This window comes from Myxocyprinus asiaticus, chromosome 3 (assembly GCF_019703515.2).
Source record: "Myxocyprinus asiaticus isolate MX2 ecotype Aquarium Trade chromosome 3, UBuf_Myxa_2, whole genome shotgun sequence".
NCBI lineage: Eukaryota > Metazoa > Chordata > Actinopteri > Cypriniformes > Catostomidae > Myxocyprinus > Myxocyprinus asiaticus.
This window is the reverse complement of record NC_059346.1, coordinates 16,758,809-16,779,105: the sequence shown is the minus strand read 5'-3', so window position 1 is coordinate 16,779,105 and position 20,297 is coordinate 16,758,809. Positions and strand designations below refer to the sequence as shown.

At 37.2% G+C, this 20,297-nt stretch overlaps 1 protein-coding gene and 2 long non-coding RNA genes across 3 annotated transcripts; 2 read left to right on the top strand and 1 right to left on the bottom strand.

Moving 5' to 3' along the window:
• Positions 1-2,296: 2,296 nt before the first annotated feature.
• On the bottom strand, positions 2,297-4,079 carry LOC127419874 (uncharacterized). The gene is made up of 2 exons (XR_007893737.1): positions 3,019-4,079; positions 2,297-2,880 (listed from the first exon to the last, which is right to left on the bottom strand). It is a non-coding gene; the product is annotated as an uncharacterized LOC127419874 (long non-coding RNA).
• Positions 4,080-4,213: 134 nt separating this feature from the next.
• On the top strand, positions 4,214-7,243 carry LOC127419877 (uncharacterized). Its single transcript, XR_007893739.1, has 3 exons — positions 4,214-4,374; positions 5,510-5,649; positions 6,781-7,243. It is a non-coding gene; the product is annotated as an uncharacterized LOC127419877 (long non-coding RNA).
• Positions 7,244-8,669: 1,426 nt separating this feature from the next.
• LOC127419726 (myotubularin-related protein 8) lies at positions 8,670-19,962 on the top strand. Its single transcript, XM_051661390.1, has 14 exons — positions 8,670-8,815; positions 10,036-10,158; positions 11,343-11,505; positions 11,909-12,063; positions 12,391-12,519; positions 12,960-13,094; positions 13,912-14,044; positions 14,210-14,319; positions 14,569-14,694; positions 15,000-15,049; positions 15,393-15,593; positions 17,786-17,914; positions 18,220-18,346; positions 18,434-19,962. Exons 1-14 carry the CDS (start codon positions 8,792-8,794, stop codon positions 18,725-18,727), a joined length of 1,899 nt encoding a protein of 632 aa, XP_051517350.1. The 5' UTR covers positions 8,670-8,791; the 3' UTR covers positions 18,728-19,962.
• Positions 19,963-20,297: the final 335 nt, after the last annotated feature.

The following is a 20,297-nucleotide window of genomic DNA, read 5'->3' as shown; positions in this document are numbered from 1 at the left end:
TTTTCCCTCAGGCTATCCATCTCATGAACAGTTAAAACTGCCCCATTGAGCAATAATTATGTGCAATACACAGCTTAGTCTTTATTTTTATATTTATCCAACACATCCTACCTCTTCTGCCATTACATTCCCTTGCACTGTATGTAACAGATTTGTATTTGGACTACGTATATATATATATATATATATTGTCTTATTGTGTATTCTATATAAACTTTATTTTCTGTTCAATTATTATTTATTTTTGTATTATTATCTATGTCTTGTTGCTGTATTGTATTGTTGTGCACTGGAAGTTCCTATCACCAAGACAAATTCCTTGTATGTGTATACCTGCATACCTGGCAATAAAGCTCATTCTGATTCTGATTTCAGTTAGCCAGAACATAGTCTGACCTTCCTGGCGGGTCGCTGTTTGGAAGATAGAGTAAATATATAGTACTGATTACTACTGTTGTGTATATATATATATATGTATATATATATATATGTATATATATATATATATATATATATATAGGCTAGATATATTCATTATAATTTTATGACCATTACTTTGTTTGTGACCCATGTGCAGTGTTCAAAAAAAGGATACAAGATTAACCAGAGACAACGCTTTTTTGTTTCATTTAGAAAATCTGTCTTATTCTTTTTTCTAATGCTTCTTAAGCACAATGAATGATCAATGAATAATTTGTTAGATTTGTTAGAGTTAGATTTAAATAAGTTCGTTTGGTTGGTGTTTTATGGGTGAAGCCAATCGTGTACCCATGCTTTTTTAAAGTTTTGCTGAAAAAGTAGAAAACAACTGGAGACTAATTGGTAGATTTTGCATTCTTGTTTATGATATAGTTTGTGTTCACAGAGTGTGCTTTTTTTTTTTTTTTTTTTTTTTAAGAAAAATTAATAATTGCATTTTTTAAGGAGGTAGATAACATGAACAGAGAGGAACATACAAAGACGAACAGCTCCATGGCCACACAGTCACCTGGAGCATCATCATCTGCAACACCAAACACTGTGACCTCCGACAGCTCCTCACCAGTGTTCCTTATGCCATCACCACCTCTAATCTCCCCACTTCCTGTAACATCCCAAATTCCAGCATCTCCAACTCCATTGTTGCCCTACTCACATGCACCGTCACCAAGAGGCATTGCACAGCATTCCTTCCAGTCACCATCTCCATCTCTTACAGGCTTGTTGCGTAAACGAAAATGGAACACAGAAGATGCCCTGCTGAGGAGATTGAAGAAGCTGGACCAGGAGAGCGAAAGTGCCATGCAGCAGGACAATGAAGACTACAGATTTACTGTAGTTATGGCTGACATGTTGGTGAAAGAAGAAGTCTGATGTGAAGTTCAAACTCCATCAGGTGCTTTTTGAGGCTTTGAGGGACGACAAAGCATAGACTCTTTATCCAACACTTTTTAAGAAAAGTACTTTTTAAAAAATAAATTTATGAAAAGTTAATCAGTTAAAATAATTTACATAGGATATACAATTATTTGCTTAGATTTGTTTTGTACATAAAAATTTGTTTTGGAATAAAACCAAAAGCTGAAGATTTATTTTTTGGGTGTACCATGTTTTCATTCATCAGTTTACACTACACTGATGGCGATCGACAGTTTAACCCCATTCTATTGTCTCTATACATAAAGAGACATTTGCGTTGCTGGGTGAACAATCACCTGATTTTGTAAATGTGAGCAACTACATTTGCAGGAAGCACCCACTTTGTGCATATGTCTCAAGTAATTGCTTACATTAACAAAATGAGCCTATGATACCAGACATAAGCTTATTTCATGAAAGTAAAGGTCCATGTTTAATAAAAATGTTAATTAAATGTTTACTAAAATAAGAAAAATGAGATTGTTCAATTTAGTTTTATACATACTTGTATGTGGTCATATTTATATATTTTGTTTTATGTGACAATCTCAAGGTTTACTGGGTTTTACATGATTCTTTGCTTTTTTCATAGTGTAAGTTTTGAAGTGTACTGAAAACAAACATAATCATGTGTGTCCCCCCTGAATGCATGTTCAAGACCTCAAATATAAGTCACAAAATGTCAAGTAGAACATTATTTGTTAACCAATATCGCACATAATTTAAAAATGAAATTAGTCAAATTGACCCACAACCTAATAAGAGTGTTTACACGTAAAGAAATGTAACCGTACCGGACAGAGGGGAAAAGCCTAAATAGGACTATAATATGATCAGGAAGTGTTCTATCAGCATTTTGGTACCTTTTATATAATAATGAGTAAATACAAAAACTAGGTTTATGTTTTATGCTTTTATTACAAATGTTCTTATAAACAGTTGAACATCAATAAAAACAAATATTTTAAGTCAAAAAAATAGGCACACAAGACAAAAACAACACTGTTCAACTACTAAGTTTGCAGCACTACTACTGTAGACAGCCCCTTATGATGACAGTGTCCTGCCAAGGTGCAAGACCCTGTGGTATGAGAAAAAATGACTTTAGGTCATTTCTCATAGCGACTGCAGCCCGGGATGCTCATGCACTGGACAGTCATCCTGGCGCAACCAAGTTGTTGTCTCCAGACACAAGCCTTCTCCATTCACCTGGCATGTGTTCCCCTGATGCTGTGGTACCATCTGCAAAATCTGAAGGAATGTACTTTGATGCAGGAGACATTGCAGCATCAGTGCAGGTTAACATATTGTGAAGAGTCACACAGGCCTTCACAACATCCACTGCCTTTTCGGGCTGGAACTCCATGGGTTGCCCAAGAATCCTCCAGCATGCTGCCAGGATGCCAAAAGTGTTCTCAATAACGCTTCTGACCCGTGACTCTCTATATTTGTACACTTCACGGGCATCATCAAAGTTGGCACCTGTAAAACAGATACAAGTGCACAGATTTGAGAAACATGTTCTATTTTTATGTGTTACATTATGTTCACATCCTGTATATGACATATTACTTTAGTAGTTGATGGTATAAATCATTTTTTTTTTTTTTTTTTTTTTACCTGGATATGGTCGCACCAAGTTCACATGCAGTGGAAATGCAGCATCTCCCAGGAACACATGTGGCAGCTTGGTGTTGGTGCCTGGCAGGTTTTCAAGCTGTGGAGCCTGGAACCAAAAATACGGTCACTGTCCTTGAAAATTCCACCATCACTTTCACGTCCGTACGAACCAATGTCCACCATAGTGAAGCGATATTTGGCATCGCAGACTGCCATGAGAACAATGGAGTGTGTTCCTTTATAATTGTAGAAGTCACTCCTAGCGTTTGGTGTTGCATTGCTTATGACGTGTTTCCCCATCCACGCACCCAAACAGTTGGGAAAGTTCCACACACTCCAAAAGTCCTGCCTTTTGGTGGGGAGACAAAATCGCCTTTCAGAGCAACCCAGATGGCTTGGCAGACCTCGCTCACAATCAGAGAGACTGTGGACGATCCAAATTTATAACTTGAGGCAACACATTTTTGGCTACTACCAGACGCAAGTACGCGAAGTGTGAGGGCCAGCCTCTCTTACAAACTCACTGGGCTCCTGTGGGTTCTTTCACGTTCAAGATACGGCTTGATGCGATGCAACAAGTCGTCAAACCGGTGAGCAGACATTCGGAAGTAGCTGAAGTGCATTTCCTCGTCTGTCTGACAAGAGCGGTATATTCGCCATCTCTGTGTCTAGTGATATTTAATGGACGGACATTCCATCTTCTCTTCGTCTTTCAGACAACAACAAACACACCAATTCCTCCTCATCATCATCATCATTCAGCAACTTCACGCGAGACGCCATGCTTGAGTCAAACTACTTCTTCGCACAGCTACTTCCTGTTGGTTTAGAGGACGATTACTCCGAGTCGCCCCCTTTAGTTTCAAAGAATAGTACAACGGCGAGCGCGTCAAGTATAAACGCCTCGTCCGTTTGGGGTGATGCGGATCCAGGCGAAAGTATAAACAAGGCTTGAGAAGTCACCGATGAGGTTCTGCGAGTTGTATGCATCTGATCTGGAGGGACTGTCCGGGGGCGTTAGTTATGTTTGCATCACCCTGCAAAAAACATTTACATGCACGTACGCACACAACAGCGGCCCCTCCTCCCATTAGCGCCTCGTTATCAGTCATCTGCATTTAAAGTTAGGCGGGGTTTAGTGATTGGCAGGGCTGTTTATTTGTATGTTTTCGCTGCTAATTACTGTATACAAGAAAGTACTTGGAGTAATGCACTCATTTAGCTACCTATTAGTCAAAAAACAAAACTTTAATCAGATTAAAATCAGTTTTGAAGTGAATGTACTCAGTCTTAATTATATTTTAGAAGAGAAACAAAAGAGAAGGACCCCCTTTACACAAATGAACTCTTCACAATGTAAGTGCCATGTGGTAAATACATAACAAAATATATAGAATTTGCACACATCAATTGTGCCTGTTGTATGTGTAGGTGTGTATGAGAGGTTAAAGGTTAAGACTGCATGTCTGTCTCTGTTTACTTTATCTGAGACAGGGAGGTCAATTCACTATCAATGCACATCTTAACTCACACACTCATTAGTTACCAACTACAACCTATGAAACAACACACACTGAAATCTCTGAGGTAGATCTTTGTTAGTATTTGGTAGCATTGCCTTTAAATTGTTTAACTTGGGTCAGATGTTTTGGGTAGCCTTCCACAAGCTTCTCACAATAAGTTGCTGGAATTTTGTCCCATTCCTCCAGAAAGAGCTGGTGTTACTGAGTCAGGTTTGTAGGCCTCCTTGCTCGCACATGCTTTTTCAGTTCTGCCCACAAATTTTCTATCAGATTGAGGTCAGGGCTTTGTGATGGCCAATACCTTGACTTTGTTGTCCTTAAGCCATTTTGCCACAACTTTGGAGGTATGCTTAGGGTCATTGTCCATTTGGAAGACCCATTTGTGACTGAGCTTTAACATCATGGCTGATGTCTTGTGATGTTGCTTCAATATATCCACATAATTTTCCTTCCTCATGATGCCATCTATTTTGTGAAGTGCACCAGTCCCTCCTGCAGAAAAGCACCCCCACAACATGATGCTGCCACCCCCATGCATCATGGTTGGGATGGTGTTCTTCGGCTTGTAAGCCTCACCCTTTTTCCTCCAAACATAACGATGGTCATTATGGCCAAAACATTTTTTGTTTTCATCAGACCAGAGGAAATTTCTCCAAAAAGTAAGATCTTTGTCCTTGCAAACTGTAGTCTGGTTTTTGTATGGTGGTTTTGGAGCAGTGGCTTCTTCCTTTCTGAGCAGCATTTCAGGTTATGTCGATATAGGACTTGTTTTACTGTGGATTTAGATATTTGTCTACCTGTTTCCTCCAGCATCTTTACAAGGTCCTTTGCTGTTGCTCTGGGATTGATTTGCACTTTTCGCACCAAACTACGTTCATCTCTAGGAGAGAGAATGCGTCTCCTTCCTTAGCGGTATGATGGCTGCGTGGTCCCATGGTGTTTATACTTGTGTACTATTGTTTGTGCAGATGAACATGGTACCTTCATTTGGAAATTGCTCCCAAGGATGAACCAGACTTGTGGAGGTCTACAATTTTTGTTTCTGAGGTCTTGGCTGATTTCTTTTGATTTTCCCATGATGTTAAGCAAAGAGGCACTGAGTTTGAAGGTAGGCCTTAACATACATCCATAGGTACACCACCAATTGATTCCAGTTAGCTAATTAGCCTATCAAAAGCTAATTGGCTTGACATCATTTTTTGGAATTTTCCAAGCTGCTTAAAGGCACAGTTAATTTAGTGTATATAAACTTCTGACTCACTGGAATTGTGATATAGTCAATTAAAAGTGAAACATTCTGTCTGTAAACAATTGTTGGAAAAATTACTCATGTCATGCACAAAGTAGATGTCCAAAACGACTTGCCAAAACTATAGTTTGCTAAAATGAAATCTGTGAAGTGATTAAAAAATGAGTTTTAATGACTTCAGCCTAAGTGTAAGTAAACTTCTGACTTCCATTGTATGTTGCTCCATCAATATTCAGTAAAAATAAATGTATTTCTAAACTCTTGAGACCCTTTGTGACCAGAAAAAAAAAGCAAATTGTCCTTAATGTGGGCCTTTTGCCCCGTTGTACCCTACTATAGTTTGTGTTGTAAATCATATGTTGATTACATTAATAAGAAGCCATGGCTTTACCTGAGGTAATAATAATTATAATTGTTTTACAACAAATAACACAGTTAAACTGGTCAATTGTTGCTATGCAAGAGCTGTTGTTTTAAAGGTCTTATACATGTATTTGACAGAATCAGACAAACATATCTGCCCTTAGAAGCAGAAGTTTCTTGGCATGTCTGAACCTGGCAGCAACCTACTGCGAGAGTTCTGGAATGAGATACATGAATTGATACCAGTCAGATGGAGCTGAGTCAAGTATTTGACAGTATTCAAATCTGTGTGTAAAGATCCATCTCCAGATTCCATCATTATCTTGAAAGTTCCGATGCATGTTTGTTTTCTTTATCTGATTCTCTGCTTTGATTCCTAACAGCACATTTGCTAAGCTTGCACCTTAAGGTCGTACCCTTTTAGAAACATATATTTAGCCAATTCATAGCAAATGACCTGCAAATAAAGTAAAGGACATTTCAGCCATTGTGCATGTTGTTAGTGTTGTTTTTGAAGTAACTCTGCCATAATTATAATAAAACTCACTGTTGCTCTCATAATTGCTGTCAGCAGTTGTTATCTCAGATTCTACAGATAATGTGCAATTTGTGGTTTTGTCTTCGCAGGACAATGGCAAGTATTTAAGAGGAATTTGTGGTGGTGGCGTTGTGGGCTAAAGCACATAACTGGTAATCAGAAGGTTGCTGGTTCGATCCCCACAGCCACCACCATTGTGTCCTTGAGCAAGGCACTTAACTCCAGGTTGCTCCGGGGGTATTGTCCCTGTAATAAGTACACTGTAAGTCGCTTTGGATAAAAGCATCTGCCAAATGCATAAATATAAATGTCATAAGCTGGGTGAGCTGTATGTTAATGTTCTTCATTAGTGTGTCTGTTATCAGATAACTGAGCCTAAGGATCTGAAGGTCATTATGGTGACAATGAGTCAAGCGAAGGGGGTCCTCCCCAGCAATTAGGCAAATCTGCTTGGTTCATGTGTCATTGATGTTGCATAGATTGTCATATGTTACACATAGTTTTGACAGTCTTTAATTCATGCATTATATATGTATATTGGCTAATTATCTCTTAATTAAAACAGAAGTAAAGATCTGGTACACTTTGTAAATTTCTGTCTTGAGCATTCACTGTAAATACTAATAGTTATCTGAAATAGTTAACTCAACTTAAGCTTTATATTTTACCATTCAAGTTGTGATTATGTTACCGTTACTCTCTAAACTCTAAAGTTGTCAAACAATCAATCTTAAAAACAATCAAGCGGTCCTCATTAAACAGTACTTGATATGTCACATTTTGGAATCATTACTCAAAAACACACATTCTTTAAAACTTGGCTTTGAGTATTATTTACTCAAAATTATCAAGTACAAATTGTGGCTGTGTGGAATACCCATAAGCCCTGCCCTTGAAAAAATTATGTAAGTTCGATCAAGACAAGAGAAATTGTGGAGAAATATGATAATTGTTATTAGAAAATGTTTATAGTTTTATTTCTTATGACTATTGTTGTGGTTTTGTTTTAGGTGGTTGATAGATTTGTTTGAACTCACCATTAAGGTGATTAGTGTTGCCTCTAGTGGACTTTGAGCCTGTTAAATTTAAGTTATTCTTCTCTACTTAATTGTACTTTACAAAAGTGCTGATTTACACTAAGAAGTACTGAGTAGAATCAAATGTGCCATATTGGTAACTGAGAGTCCATAACTTACCTTCTACTATATAAGACCTGCTATAACCCAATTTAAATAATTAAAAACAACGATACTTGAATCACAAATAAGTTCTTTACTTAAAAAAAGCATGCAAATCGATTGCCTTAAAAATCTAAGTAAGGTCAAATAATTCGATTTTACAAGCGTTCTGTTGCAAAGGTAGTTTGTGTAATTTATGAGTCTGTTTTTGTCATATTGGACTGATGTACTGTAGTTTAAATTAGTTGGCTATAATTAAACACATAGGCCTACACACAACCAATTGTGTTGACCTCTGTACTACTTTTTTATCCAGTGCCAAAAGAACATAGGAAAGAGTTAATTATACATGGTCACAAAACATAATGTAGAAAAAGATTCTACATTATTCTAAACCTATCACCATATATCCCAAGTTTCTCTCAATATAAATGTCAAAATAGTTCCAAAACAATCTTGCATAAAAACAATGGTAGAATTCAGTACTCATTTTTTTGACCATTTAAAATGAAAAATGTTGAGGTTTATTGTCAAGTTCAACCATGTATGTTTTTATTTCATACTGAAAAATGCAGTTACTGTAAATATCTTACACCCTTATGCCCACAGACTTGACTAACTGATTCATTATTATTATTATTATTGCATTTAAAAAGCAAAAAGTAAAAAATAAATAAAAAATCTAGTCGTCAGCGAAATAAAATGAGAAATCATTATTTGAAGAGTAAAACAAATAGTCAACCAAAACACGTCACGTTTTGAAGTCTCGCGATATTAATATATGTCAGCTGACATGATTGTAGTCCTTGTGTCAGGGAGGAACGCAACAACACAGAACGATTTCCTGTAAAACATGAATACTGCTAAACACATATGCAACGAAAGTTTAACTTGGACAGTTGGATGATAACCGACCGAGAAGATGGAGCACATAATAACGCCAAAGGTAGGGCTGATTCAACAGGTGTGCTCATGTAAAGTTGGCAAAGTTTGTGCCAGACTCTCAAAGTTAGATTTGAATGGCAACTCCAAACTATCGAAAAGTGTGTAGGCATGCAAGAGGCAGCGTTTAATTGTACTTCCGTGTCGAAAAAAAAAAAAAACAGTCTGTGCGGTCATGTTTTTTACTTTGTGGACTGTTAAATTCATCTCCATGTTTAGAAATTCATGTTTGCTTCTGCACACTCAAGAGTGAGGCTGAAATGAGTTTATTACGTTCTGTTTCTTCTTTATGGTGCGCGGCAAAAACAATATTTATCTAAAAGCATGATGTGAACATGTTGACAAAAGGTTGGGGACTTTTATGAAGCCTTGCCGAGTATAAGACTGGTTATAACAGTGTATGTATGTATGTATGTATGTATGTATGTATGTGTTCATCCTGTTACACAACACTATGATGTTATACGAAAGTTGTACACGATATTAAATGGTGTAAATACTGCTGATTTTGGTATGTGTGTGCGTGCGTGTGTGATGCAGAAGGGACAGCTCTGAGAATGTGTGTGTGATGCATGGAGGGGACAACTTTGAGGATGTGAGATGTTGAATCAGCAATGCTGCAGGAACTCTGGACCCATTGATGATACCCAAGGGTTATGGATTTGAGCCCCAAACTGATCTGATCCAAACTGATCATAGATCTAAGGATCTATGTAATGCTGTTCACTTCATGAAGACTCTTCTCATGTTTCCTTTTGATTTAAGTATCATACATAATTGTCGGGGTAGTAGCATAGTTCATAGAGTGGGAATAAAATAATCTCAGGCCTTTAAACAAACAGAATGTGCCGGACTTTGACTCTAGCAAAAATTCATCTTTAGTGCTGAAGTGGCATCTTCTGTCATAATGATGTTTCATTGCTTGTTACTCAGTAATCGAAAAGACAAAAGTGTAGAGACACAGGCTGTACTGTCGCTGGAAAAACAGGACGTGCTGACAGTGTGTAAAGTTTAGTCTTGAGAGGTTCTGTAGGATTTCCTCTCCATTGTGTTATACATAGACTAGATGATGGGTTCTGCTCCCAGAGAGGGCACAAACATCAAATCCCACAGACTTTGTGTCAGATTAACCCCTACAGTCATTTGCTAATTCTTTGTTTTTAAATCAAGGACAATTGAGCTTATATTTACTGCACTAATGCAATTTACATTGGATTTCTGCAGGTGGAGTATGTGAAACTACTGAACAGGTACACAGAAAAGAAGTCTACACTGGGCACTCTATACCTGACCGCTACTCACCTTATCTATGTGGAACAAACCGACAACATCCGCAAAGAAACATGGGTAATGTAGGCCAATGGGAATGGATGGCATGATTACGCAGCTGCAAAGTTAGCTGTTGGTATAACCAATGAGAACATAATGGATCACTTAAAGCTTTAATTTTTTTTCAATGTTAAAATTATTTCTCACATCCTAGTTTAATATGCAGACTCCACTATAAGTAAGCCATTTTGTAGGTTGATTTCAGCTAAAAGTGTAAGACTGTGGCTCTGTGATGGTTTGTCACAGAAACATTGGCTCTACCAATGGTCTGAGTTTGTGGCGGGACTATCTGTTTGTGTAACGAATGGAAGGCGAGAGAATTTTTCTGGAATTGTTTGAGGAAACGTTTATTGCAATTCCATTTGCTGACGCTAGTGGCGCAAAAATTACACACTTTAACCTTAAAGGAATAGTATATCCAAAAATGAAAGTTCTCTCATCTTTTACTCACCCTCATGCCATCCCAGATGTGAATGACCTTTTCTTCTGCTGAACACAAATTAAGATTTTTAGAAGAATATTTCAGCTCTGTAGGTCCTCACAATACAAGTGAATTAGTACCAACATTTTAAAGCTCCAAAATTCTCATAAAGGCAGCATAAGAGTAATCCATAATCCAGTGGTCTCTGAAGCAAAATGATAGGTGTGGGTGAGAAACAGATCCATATTTAAATGCTTTTTTCTAAATTAAATCTGCACTTTCACATTCTTCTTTTGTTTTTGGCGATTTGCGTTCTTCGTGCATATTGCCACCTACTGGGCAGGGAGCAGAATTTATAGTAAAAAAGACTTCAATATTGTTCTGTTTCTCACCCACACCTATCATATCGCTTTAGAGACGTAGATTTAACCACTGGAGTCATATGGATTACTTTTATGCTGCCTTTATGAGCATTTTGGAGCTTAACCCGTTCACTTGCATTGTGAGGACCTGCAAAGCTGAGATATTCTTCTAAAAGTTTGTGTTTTGCAGAAGAAAGAAAGTCATACACCTCTGGGATGGCACGAGGGTAAGTGTATGGTGAGAGAATTTTCATTTACTCATACTGGTGAGACTTGCTGTAAACCCACAGGATGTCTTGGCATTCTTTCATTAAATGGCATCATTGTAACACAAATGTCATCTGTTGTCGAGCCTGTTAGAAATACACATCTAGGTAAATCTGATAACAGTGGTTGTATCAAACCTGTGTGTTTTAAAGGTACTACATCATCACATTGCGTCTGTAGAGAAGCTTTCACTAACCACATCTGGCTGTCCACTACTGATTCACTGCAAAAACTTTCAGCAGCTTCATCTGATGTTCCAAAGAGAGAGAGAGTGTCAGGATGTCTACCAGTCACTGTTGCGCCTCTCTCAACCAGGTACACACAGACTGATGATTTACTGTTTTGGTAAGCTTAGTGTTCAGGAGAATAAACAAGGCTTTTTTTATTGAATGGATATAGCTATACTATTAAAGATAGATCTGAGCAGTTGTTATGACCCCCCACAAAAAAACACAAAAACAACATGTCGTCATCTATTCACCCTCATTTTGTTTTGAACTCATCTGACTTTCTGAGACATTCTTAGGCAGAATGACAGCCTCGTACACCATTCACTTTCATTGCATCTTTATTCCACACAGTGAAAGTGAATTGTGACTGAGGCTGTCATTTCGCCTAGGTGTTTTTAATTTCATACTAAAAAATGCAGTTAGATGTCTCGCAGACTGACACCCGTATGCCCACAGACTTTACTAACTGTGCATTTGTTTCATTTCAGTCAAAGAGGAGTTGTATGCTTTCCTCTATAATCCGCACCAAAGTGAGGAGGACAGGCGGCAGGGTTGGGATCTCATCAATGTGGCGAATGATTTTAGCAGGATGGGCCTCTCCAATGAATACTGGGAGATCAGTCAACTCAACAGGAACTATGAGGTAGCATCTTTCCGTGACTCGACCGATTTGTAAATGTACTTCCTGTTTAGGACCGTTTCACCACAGCTAAATTCTTAATCAGAATGAATATTTTGTCATCATTTACTTACCCATGTCTTGTTTTAAAGCTATATGGGTTATATATATCCTTTTAAATCAACTGACCATAATTAAAAATATGGTTAATAAACATGTTTCAACAAGACCCCCGAAAATTAAACTGAATATATATGTTCTTTAATTCAAAGAGCTGCTTGGTTTTTATTATATGTTTCCTGGAATTCCCATGGATCTTTTTCAAATGTTCTTTGTCTGTCTTTAACTCAGATCTGCAGCACTTATCCATCTGTCCTTGGACTCCCCAAAAGTGCCAACCTGGCTACGGTAACAGGCAGTGCCAAGTTTAGGAGCCGGGGCAGACTGCCTGCTCTGTCTTACTATCACAAAGATACAAAGGTATACACACACACACACAAAATGAGAGAAATTTTGATTTTATAAATTTCATTTTTATGCAATATTGCTAAGTATCAATAAAAAAAGCTAAATTAAAATTGACTTTGATATCTTGTGTTCTTTGTCTGAGAAGTGCTATTTATGTAATCTATAGTGTTCCAAATCAGTTACTTATGAGATTCCATTTTAGTTATTCTTATTCTGCTTTAACCCTTCCTTGGCCTTGTGGAACTTTTAAAAATGGGTCAAAATGACCCGCAAAACCAAGGAAGGGTTAAAGGTAGCTGCCAGCTGACTTTTGGTTTTGGTGGAGAGCTAATTTCACACAGTACGATAATTAATCACATATGGCTGTTTTGGATAGACATGTATGCAGGGATGTTAAAAAGCTGTGAACTTAATGATAACCTTATTTGTCATTTGCATGCCGTATTACTCAGGCTGCGATCTGTCGCTGCAGTCAGCCGTTGTCTGGTCTGAACTCACGCTGCGTGGAAGACGAGCAGATGCTTCAGGCCATCAGCCAAGCGAACCCCAACTGTCCTTTTATATATGTAGTGGACACACGGCCTAAGGTGCGACATTTAACCTTTTACCTTAACCTTTCTATATACATAAGAGAACACAAGTCTAGGATAAAGATTCCGTACTGGCAGGCATAGACCTGTTGATGTTCATCCTTAAACTTTCAACCCCAACTGCTCTGGTGTAAATGTAGTAGACTCATGGAGATGGTGAGATCTGTAATCTTTCATCTCTGACATCTGACTCCAACTATCTTCTATTTGTGTAGTGAACACAACTTTAGGATCTGATATCTTAACCATGAAATTCAAGTCACAAAGGTCTGTCTGTACTTGGCACAGTGCAGTAATGCACTATACTGTACACTGTAATTCATATTTGTTGTTTATATATTTTTTGTGTTCTCTATGTGCTGTGAATATTGTATACCAGTGTTTTCCAAACTTTTTTTGTCTTTGCAGTAAGACTCAGGTACTCTTGTATCATATTATACTGGACATTTTTAAACAATATAATTACTATTATTTTAAAATAGCATTTACTGTTATTACAGTTAACTGAATGTATAAAAGCATTAGCTATACAAAAAAAATCACAAGATTGATTAGAAAGCCCTAATATTTTTAATTTAATCATAATTTCTGTTTTATAGGTTTAACAAAGCAATATTGAAGTACCCATGGTTGTGAATCACTGCTATTTATTCAGTTTTATATATTGTTGTCTGTGTTTCACTTCATGTTTAAGTAAAGTAACTGGAGAAACTACAGGTCAGTCCTTTTCTTGTTCTGTAGGAGAGCAATGACAATAAACCTTGACTTGACCTGACCTTGTAGAGATTCAGCTATGTATATGTGTCTTTGTCAGTTGAACGCAATGGCTAACCGTGCAGCTGGTAAAGGCTATGAGAATGAGGACAACTACTCCAATATCAGATTCCACTTCCAAGGGATTGAAAACATCCACGTCATGAGAAGCAGCCTTCAGAAACTACTGGAGGGTGAGAGGATACACTTTTTTTTTTTTTTTTTTTAGTGCAGTTTGCAGACTGAGCAATACATAAGCTGATTCATGTTTTTACCTTGGTTGAATGTTTGTGTGTTGGTTGCACCTTTTTAATTGGGAGCATGTGAGGTTATGTTTGGTTGTATATATGTGCTTCCAGTGTGTTCATTGAAGTCCCCATCTATGAGTGACTATCTAATAGGGCTTGAAAACTCAGGCTGGCTAAGGCACATCAAATCTGTAATGGATGCAGGCTTGTTCCTTGCCAAGGTACTGATTTCCAACCCATAATTGCATGGAAGACAAAACGAGACTAATTATCAACAGTTATTACTGATATTCTCTGCTCAATAGTTTGTGTTTTCATATTTGCTAAAACTTAGTTAGCTAAATCTGAGAAAACCTCCCTTTGGGGACATCCTCATTTGGAAAAATTGTTCATAATTAAACATTTATTTATTTTTATTCTACAAGTACAAAAAGTTTAGCTTAACGATTAAACATAAATGTGTGTTGTAGGCCGTTTCTGAGGAGAGGGCGAGTGTGCTAGTGCATTGTTCGGACGGTTGGGACAGAACCGCACAGGTGTGCTCTCTGGCTTGCATACTGCTGGACCCATACTACAGAACCCTCAAAGGACTCCTGGTAATGACCCTGTAACCTATAACCTCAACACATGACTCTAACTTAAAGTGCACACTCACATTTACATCACAGTGTTCAACAGATCAAGATTTCACTAATGAAGTCAACAAATATTCCTATTTAATTTTGATGTTTCATATTATTTAAATGGTCACATTATTTTAGTCCTGTATCCTCCTCCACATTTCCGTTATTCTGATGGTAAAGTGTAGAATCTATGGCCTTGTCATGAATTCATGAATAATATGTTCTTTAATGAAATGTAGAAGTATTTCTCAGACATTTTGACATTTTTGCTTTTACAGGTTTTGATAGAAAAGGAGTGGATCTCTTTTGGTCATAAATTTAGTCACAGGTAAGAATCTTTATTGCCATGAAATACATTCAGTTCAGTTTCCGAATCAAAACTGTATCTCTTAATAATGGTGCATAACCATCAAAATAACATAACAGCTTTTAATATTAGTAAATGTACAAAACATTAAACCAAAGCAAAAGTTAAAACTAATTATTATTGCCATTTTATTTTGATCGTTGCTAAAATATCTGATGATTATCTTTTGCATGCAATTTTTTTGGCCATTATAAAAGTCATTATAATTATGTTAATTGCTTAAAATATAAAAGACTTAATTGCTAATGCCAGGTAAAAATGTAAGCAGTTTGCTGTTACATTTATTGTGCATTTGTTGATTTAGGTGTGGCCATCTGGACACTGACCCAAAGGAAGTGTCTCCTGTGTTTACCCAGTTCCTGGAGAGCGTGTGGCAGCTATCAGAACAGTTCCCCTGCGCGTTTGAGTTCAATGAACGTTACCTCATAGAAATCCATGACCAGGTGTATGCCTGCCAGTATGGAAACTTTATCGGCAACTGTCAGAAAGAGAGGCTGGAAATGAAGTGAGGAAAACTTAAAGAACACACACATTTATAAATGAAAACCATTAATATGTAATGTGTACACAAAAGCATATGTTCGTAAAGGAATATTCTGGGGTCAATAGAAGTTAAGCTCAATCGACAGCATTTGTGGCATAATATTGATTACCACAAAAATGTATTTTGACTTGCTCCTTCTTAAAAAAAGAAAAGTGAGGTTTCAGTGAGGCACTTACAATGGAAGTGAATGGAGGCCAATCCGAAAATGTTAAAATACTCGCTATTTCAAAAGTGTAGCCACAAGACATAAACAATATGCATATTAAAATTGCTTACTAACCTTTTCTGTGTAAAGTTATAGCCAATTTTACAACTTTGTTACCATGACAATGTTATGTCAGCAACCCCTAAAATGACTGTGAAAATTTTAACATCTTTACAGCTCAAATAATACTCGAGCTTTAACAGAAGAATTAATGTGTGCTTTTATCAAATGTATAAGCTTCACATTTCTGCCTTTAAATGCACCAGAAATTGGCCCCATTCACTTCCATTGTAAAGGCCGCGATATACTTGAACAGAAGTTCTTCTTCTTCTTCATTCAGGGGTAAAATATAAATTCAAAACATTCGAGCAATGGTATACTGTTTGCGAAAATTCAAACACCCGCCACACCGCTGTGGGCAGTGTTTAGAGGAGCATTTAAATATGAGGACACTAAGTAAAACCTTAACTAATGTGATATTTAATCAAAGTGTTATCAATGACTTTATGCCTCATTCTATGAGTAGAATTCACACTAGATTGTGATTTAAAGTAATATATACAGTACTGTGCAAAAGGTTTAGGCACAATGTTGCATAGTGAGGATGTCTTCAAAAATAATGACATAGTTTTCATTTATCACTTAATGTCATACAAAGTCCAGTAAACATAAAAAGCCTAAATCAATATTCGATGTGACCACCTTTGCCTTTAAAACAGCACCAATTCTCTCCAGTGACCCTGCACTCTGACCCCAGCTTAGCTGGGATATGTGAAAAAAAAAAGAATTTCACTGTATATGTGCAAATGTATAATCTGTGATAAATAAATATAATTATAAATTAAAATTAAATTATAATTATAATAATTATAATTATAGGTACACCTGGACACAGTTTTTCTTGGTTATTGGCAGATAGGTTGTACCAAGTTTCATGGAGAATTCGCCACAGTTCTTCTATCTATTTAGGCTGTCTCAGCTGCTTCTGTCTCTTTATGTAATCTCAGACTGACACGATGTTCAGTGGGGGGGCTTTGTTGGGGGCCATGACATCTGCTGCAGGGCTCCCTGTTCTTCTAATCTAATCTTTTCTATTTGCAAAAGGAATGTTTGGGAGTCTAACATTTATATTTCCTATTGACACACTAAAGCTGAAGATATAGTTCATGTTGACTGATCTTGCCTGACTGAACAACATGATCAGAATAAGCTGTCGGCTTCAAGGTAGGTGGAGCTCCAGTTCACACCTACCAATGATGTGGAACAATGGCAGTAGAAAGGTGTTTAACAGCTGGTAAGAAGTTTTGCTAAAAGTTCACGAGCTGTTAACAAACCACTGAAACGAATGCAAAAACACCTTCTTTTTGGCCAAATTTAGTTCTGAATTACATCACACCCATTTGTTGTTCGATTTCATATGAAGTATATCGAGACCTTATGTGCCTCACAGTAGCCTTTGATTTTTATTTTTTTAATCGTATTTTTCGTTTTTTCAAATTTGGAATGCCCAATGCGCTCCTCGTGGTGGTGTAGTGACTCGCCTCAATCCGGGTGGCGGAGGACGAATCTCAGTTGCCTCTGCGTCTGAGACCGTCAATCCGTGCATCTTATCACATGGCTTGAGAGTGCCACCGTGGAGGCTTCACGTTATTCTCCGCGTCATCCATGCACAACTCGGCACGTGCCCCACCGAGAGCGAACCACATTATAGCGACCACGAGGAGGTTACCCCATTTACTTTTTTTAATGAAAAGGACTGAAGAGTCAAAATAATTTTTTGGGGTTATCAACATTGTCACAAATGCTGTCGATTGATCTTAACTTGTATTGAACTTGTATTCCTTTGATTGGCATTGAAATTGTTACCCATAATGTATTTAAGTTTGTTTAATTCCTAGTATAGAATGGTTCTAAATACTTTGCTTTAATGCTTTGTGTGGGATTTTAGGCTGCGTGAAAAGACGTTTTCCTTGTGGCCGCATCTTCTGGAGAACCAGCAACAGTATCGAAACCCCTTGTACCGGCGTTCATTAAAGAGCACAGTACTCAGACCCAGCACTTTACCACTACACTTTAAGTATGGATAAAACACACATACACAGATAAACCATCTTTCCACTTATTTTGTAGCAAAATAAATAAATTGAGAAATTGACACTCTACTTTGCTCGCTACAAAGAAAAACTCAAGGAAGTGTACAATTAAAAAATGGTGTAAGCAACTTGTTTCAGTTTGTGCCAAATACTGCAAGTGAGTCCAGATTAATTAGATTATTTAATGTGTGGTGTTTACTGATTAGTGCTGTACTAAAAGCAACAAAGAACTGATGATTAACACAGTGTTAAGAAAAATGTTCCATGTTAATGTGTTTGTGTGTCCCAGGTTCTGGTGTGGGATGTATAACCACTATGACAAGGGCATGCACCCAAGACAGTCTGTTCTAGACCGGCTACTGTCCCTCACGCAGAGGCAGGTAGAAGGAGAGAGGACCATGACTGATCTCCAGAGAGTAAGTTGGGTTGTGGGAGTTGTAGTTTTTTGCTGGTGTCCAAAGGAATTTTACATTTATGCTATCTCTGCCTAAATCCATTTGCAGCAGCTGGCTGTTGCCGATGGGGTTCTCCCTGATCCATCTGGACCAATAAACACACCTGCAGAAAAGGACATTCAAAGTGAGAAGACCCCCACCACTTCTGTTATCCAATCAAACGTAAGCTGCACTCCTTTGACTAATGGTGCTGTGGAGAAGGTGGGGCCAGATTCAGAACACTGCAAAGAGACAGAAGGGGCGGAGCCAGCAGCCACAAAACATGATCTGACCTCCTCTAAGGACAAACCTGTTTCTGTGGAAACAGAACATTTCAAAGAGGAGGTGCAAGAATCTTCTTGAGTCACCATAGAAACAAAACGGACATTTTGACTGAAACCCCAAAGAACAAATGTCCAGAGTATTCTTATATAGCACTGTTACCAAAGCTGAGGCCTCTACACAGGGCCCTAATACAAAAAACAAAATGGCTATGTAAACAGCTGCTGCTCTCCACACACCAGTTGTGATTGGGTCAAAGCCATATGCTTTGATTACACACCTATGTGATTAGAAATCACCTTATTAGTGGACTCTTGTTTTTGCCATTCTGATCAAAATTGACCTTCTCCCTATAAAGGTGTTGTGTGCTATAGACTGCCTGTTTCAATTGGATGTTTTTTTTAATGTCTTTGTTTTAATTTCATTTTTCAGATAAAAATGTTTATGTAAAGCACAGCACTAATATATATATATATATATATATATTTTTTTTTTTTTTTAATTTTTTTTTTACCTGTGCATAGAAAGAGTTGGAACCCTGATGCTGATAGATTCAGACACATGAGCAGTTGATGTGAGATTTATGTAGAACACACTCTTAAGAGAAATGGATCAAATTGACTCACTGTATGCACCAAAGACTTTTTGTATTTCTTTTCTGTGGTGCCCAGCACTGCAAGCATTGCTTATTTTGTGTAAAAGGGAACAAAGCTGCAGTCTTACCAGTACTGAGAAAAGGGAAACTGCATGTTTATCGATTGCTGCAAATTGAATGCACTTCCTAGACTAGATATTATATTTGACCAAGCCTTTTGATTACATTGCCTATATATTTTTGCAGAATAAGAATTTTTAAAGGTGTTTTTTAATAATGTACTGGGTGTATAATAGAAATGTAGTATTGATATATACAGTCCCAGCTGCTATGAATCTCAGGAGTGCTCTAACAATATTTTTTGTGAACTGCAAGATTACAAATTTAATATGCTTCCTTTATTGAGAAGCCATATGGTGATTTGTTTACATTGCTTTTATCCAATGGAAAAAAAATAAACCAATAGTTCAAAGGGAATTTTAAATTGAGCCAATGGCGATATGTTACCACTGAAAAGTTACTACATTTATTACAGTCTGTGGTTACATTACATCAATTGTTTAAAAAAGAAAAAAAAAAAATAGACTTTTTTAGTGTGAATAATCGTTTGTGCTGAATAATTTTATACACACTTGTTTTGATTGTGCACTGTTTTGTAATGCTTTTCTGCTGTACAGCATTTTAATGGATGTTTTCATTAAAGAAATATAGTAGATTTTAAGATTGATACCACTGTGTAACAAATTTTATTTATTTTTTTTCCTTATTGCTTATGCCTCAAAAGTATAGAAAATGGCTATTATTCCCCACAAACTTTGCTTTTGTGACCAGGACAGTGATATTTAGAAATATACCTATTTCCAATGAGAAAACGGGCGGATTTGTGTCTTTTCATTCACATAAAGTCAGAAGAAAACAACATATGAATCCAAATGAACATGTATTTATACTAAAGTAATATTCAAAGTTGTGCTGGTCCATAATGGTAATAAGTACCCGTCTCTTCCTCTGGGTCACTTGGTGCACCTCAAAGAGGATTACAACAGCATCAAGACC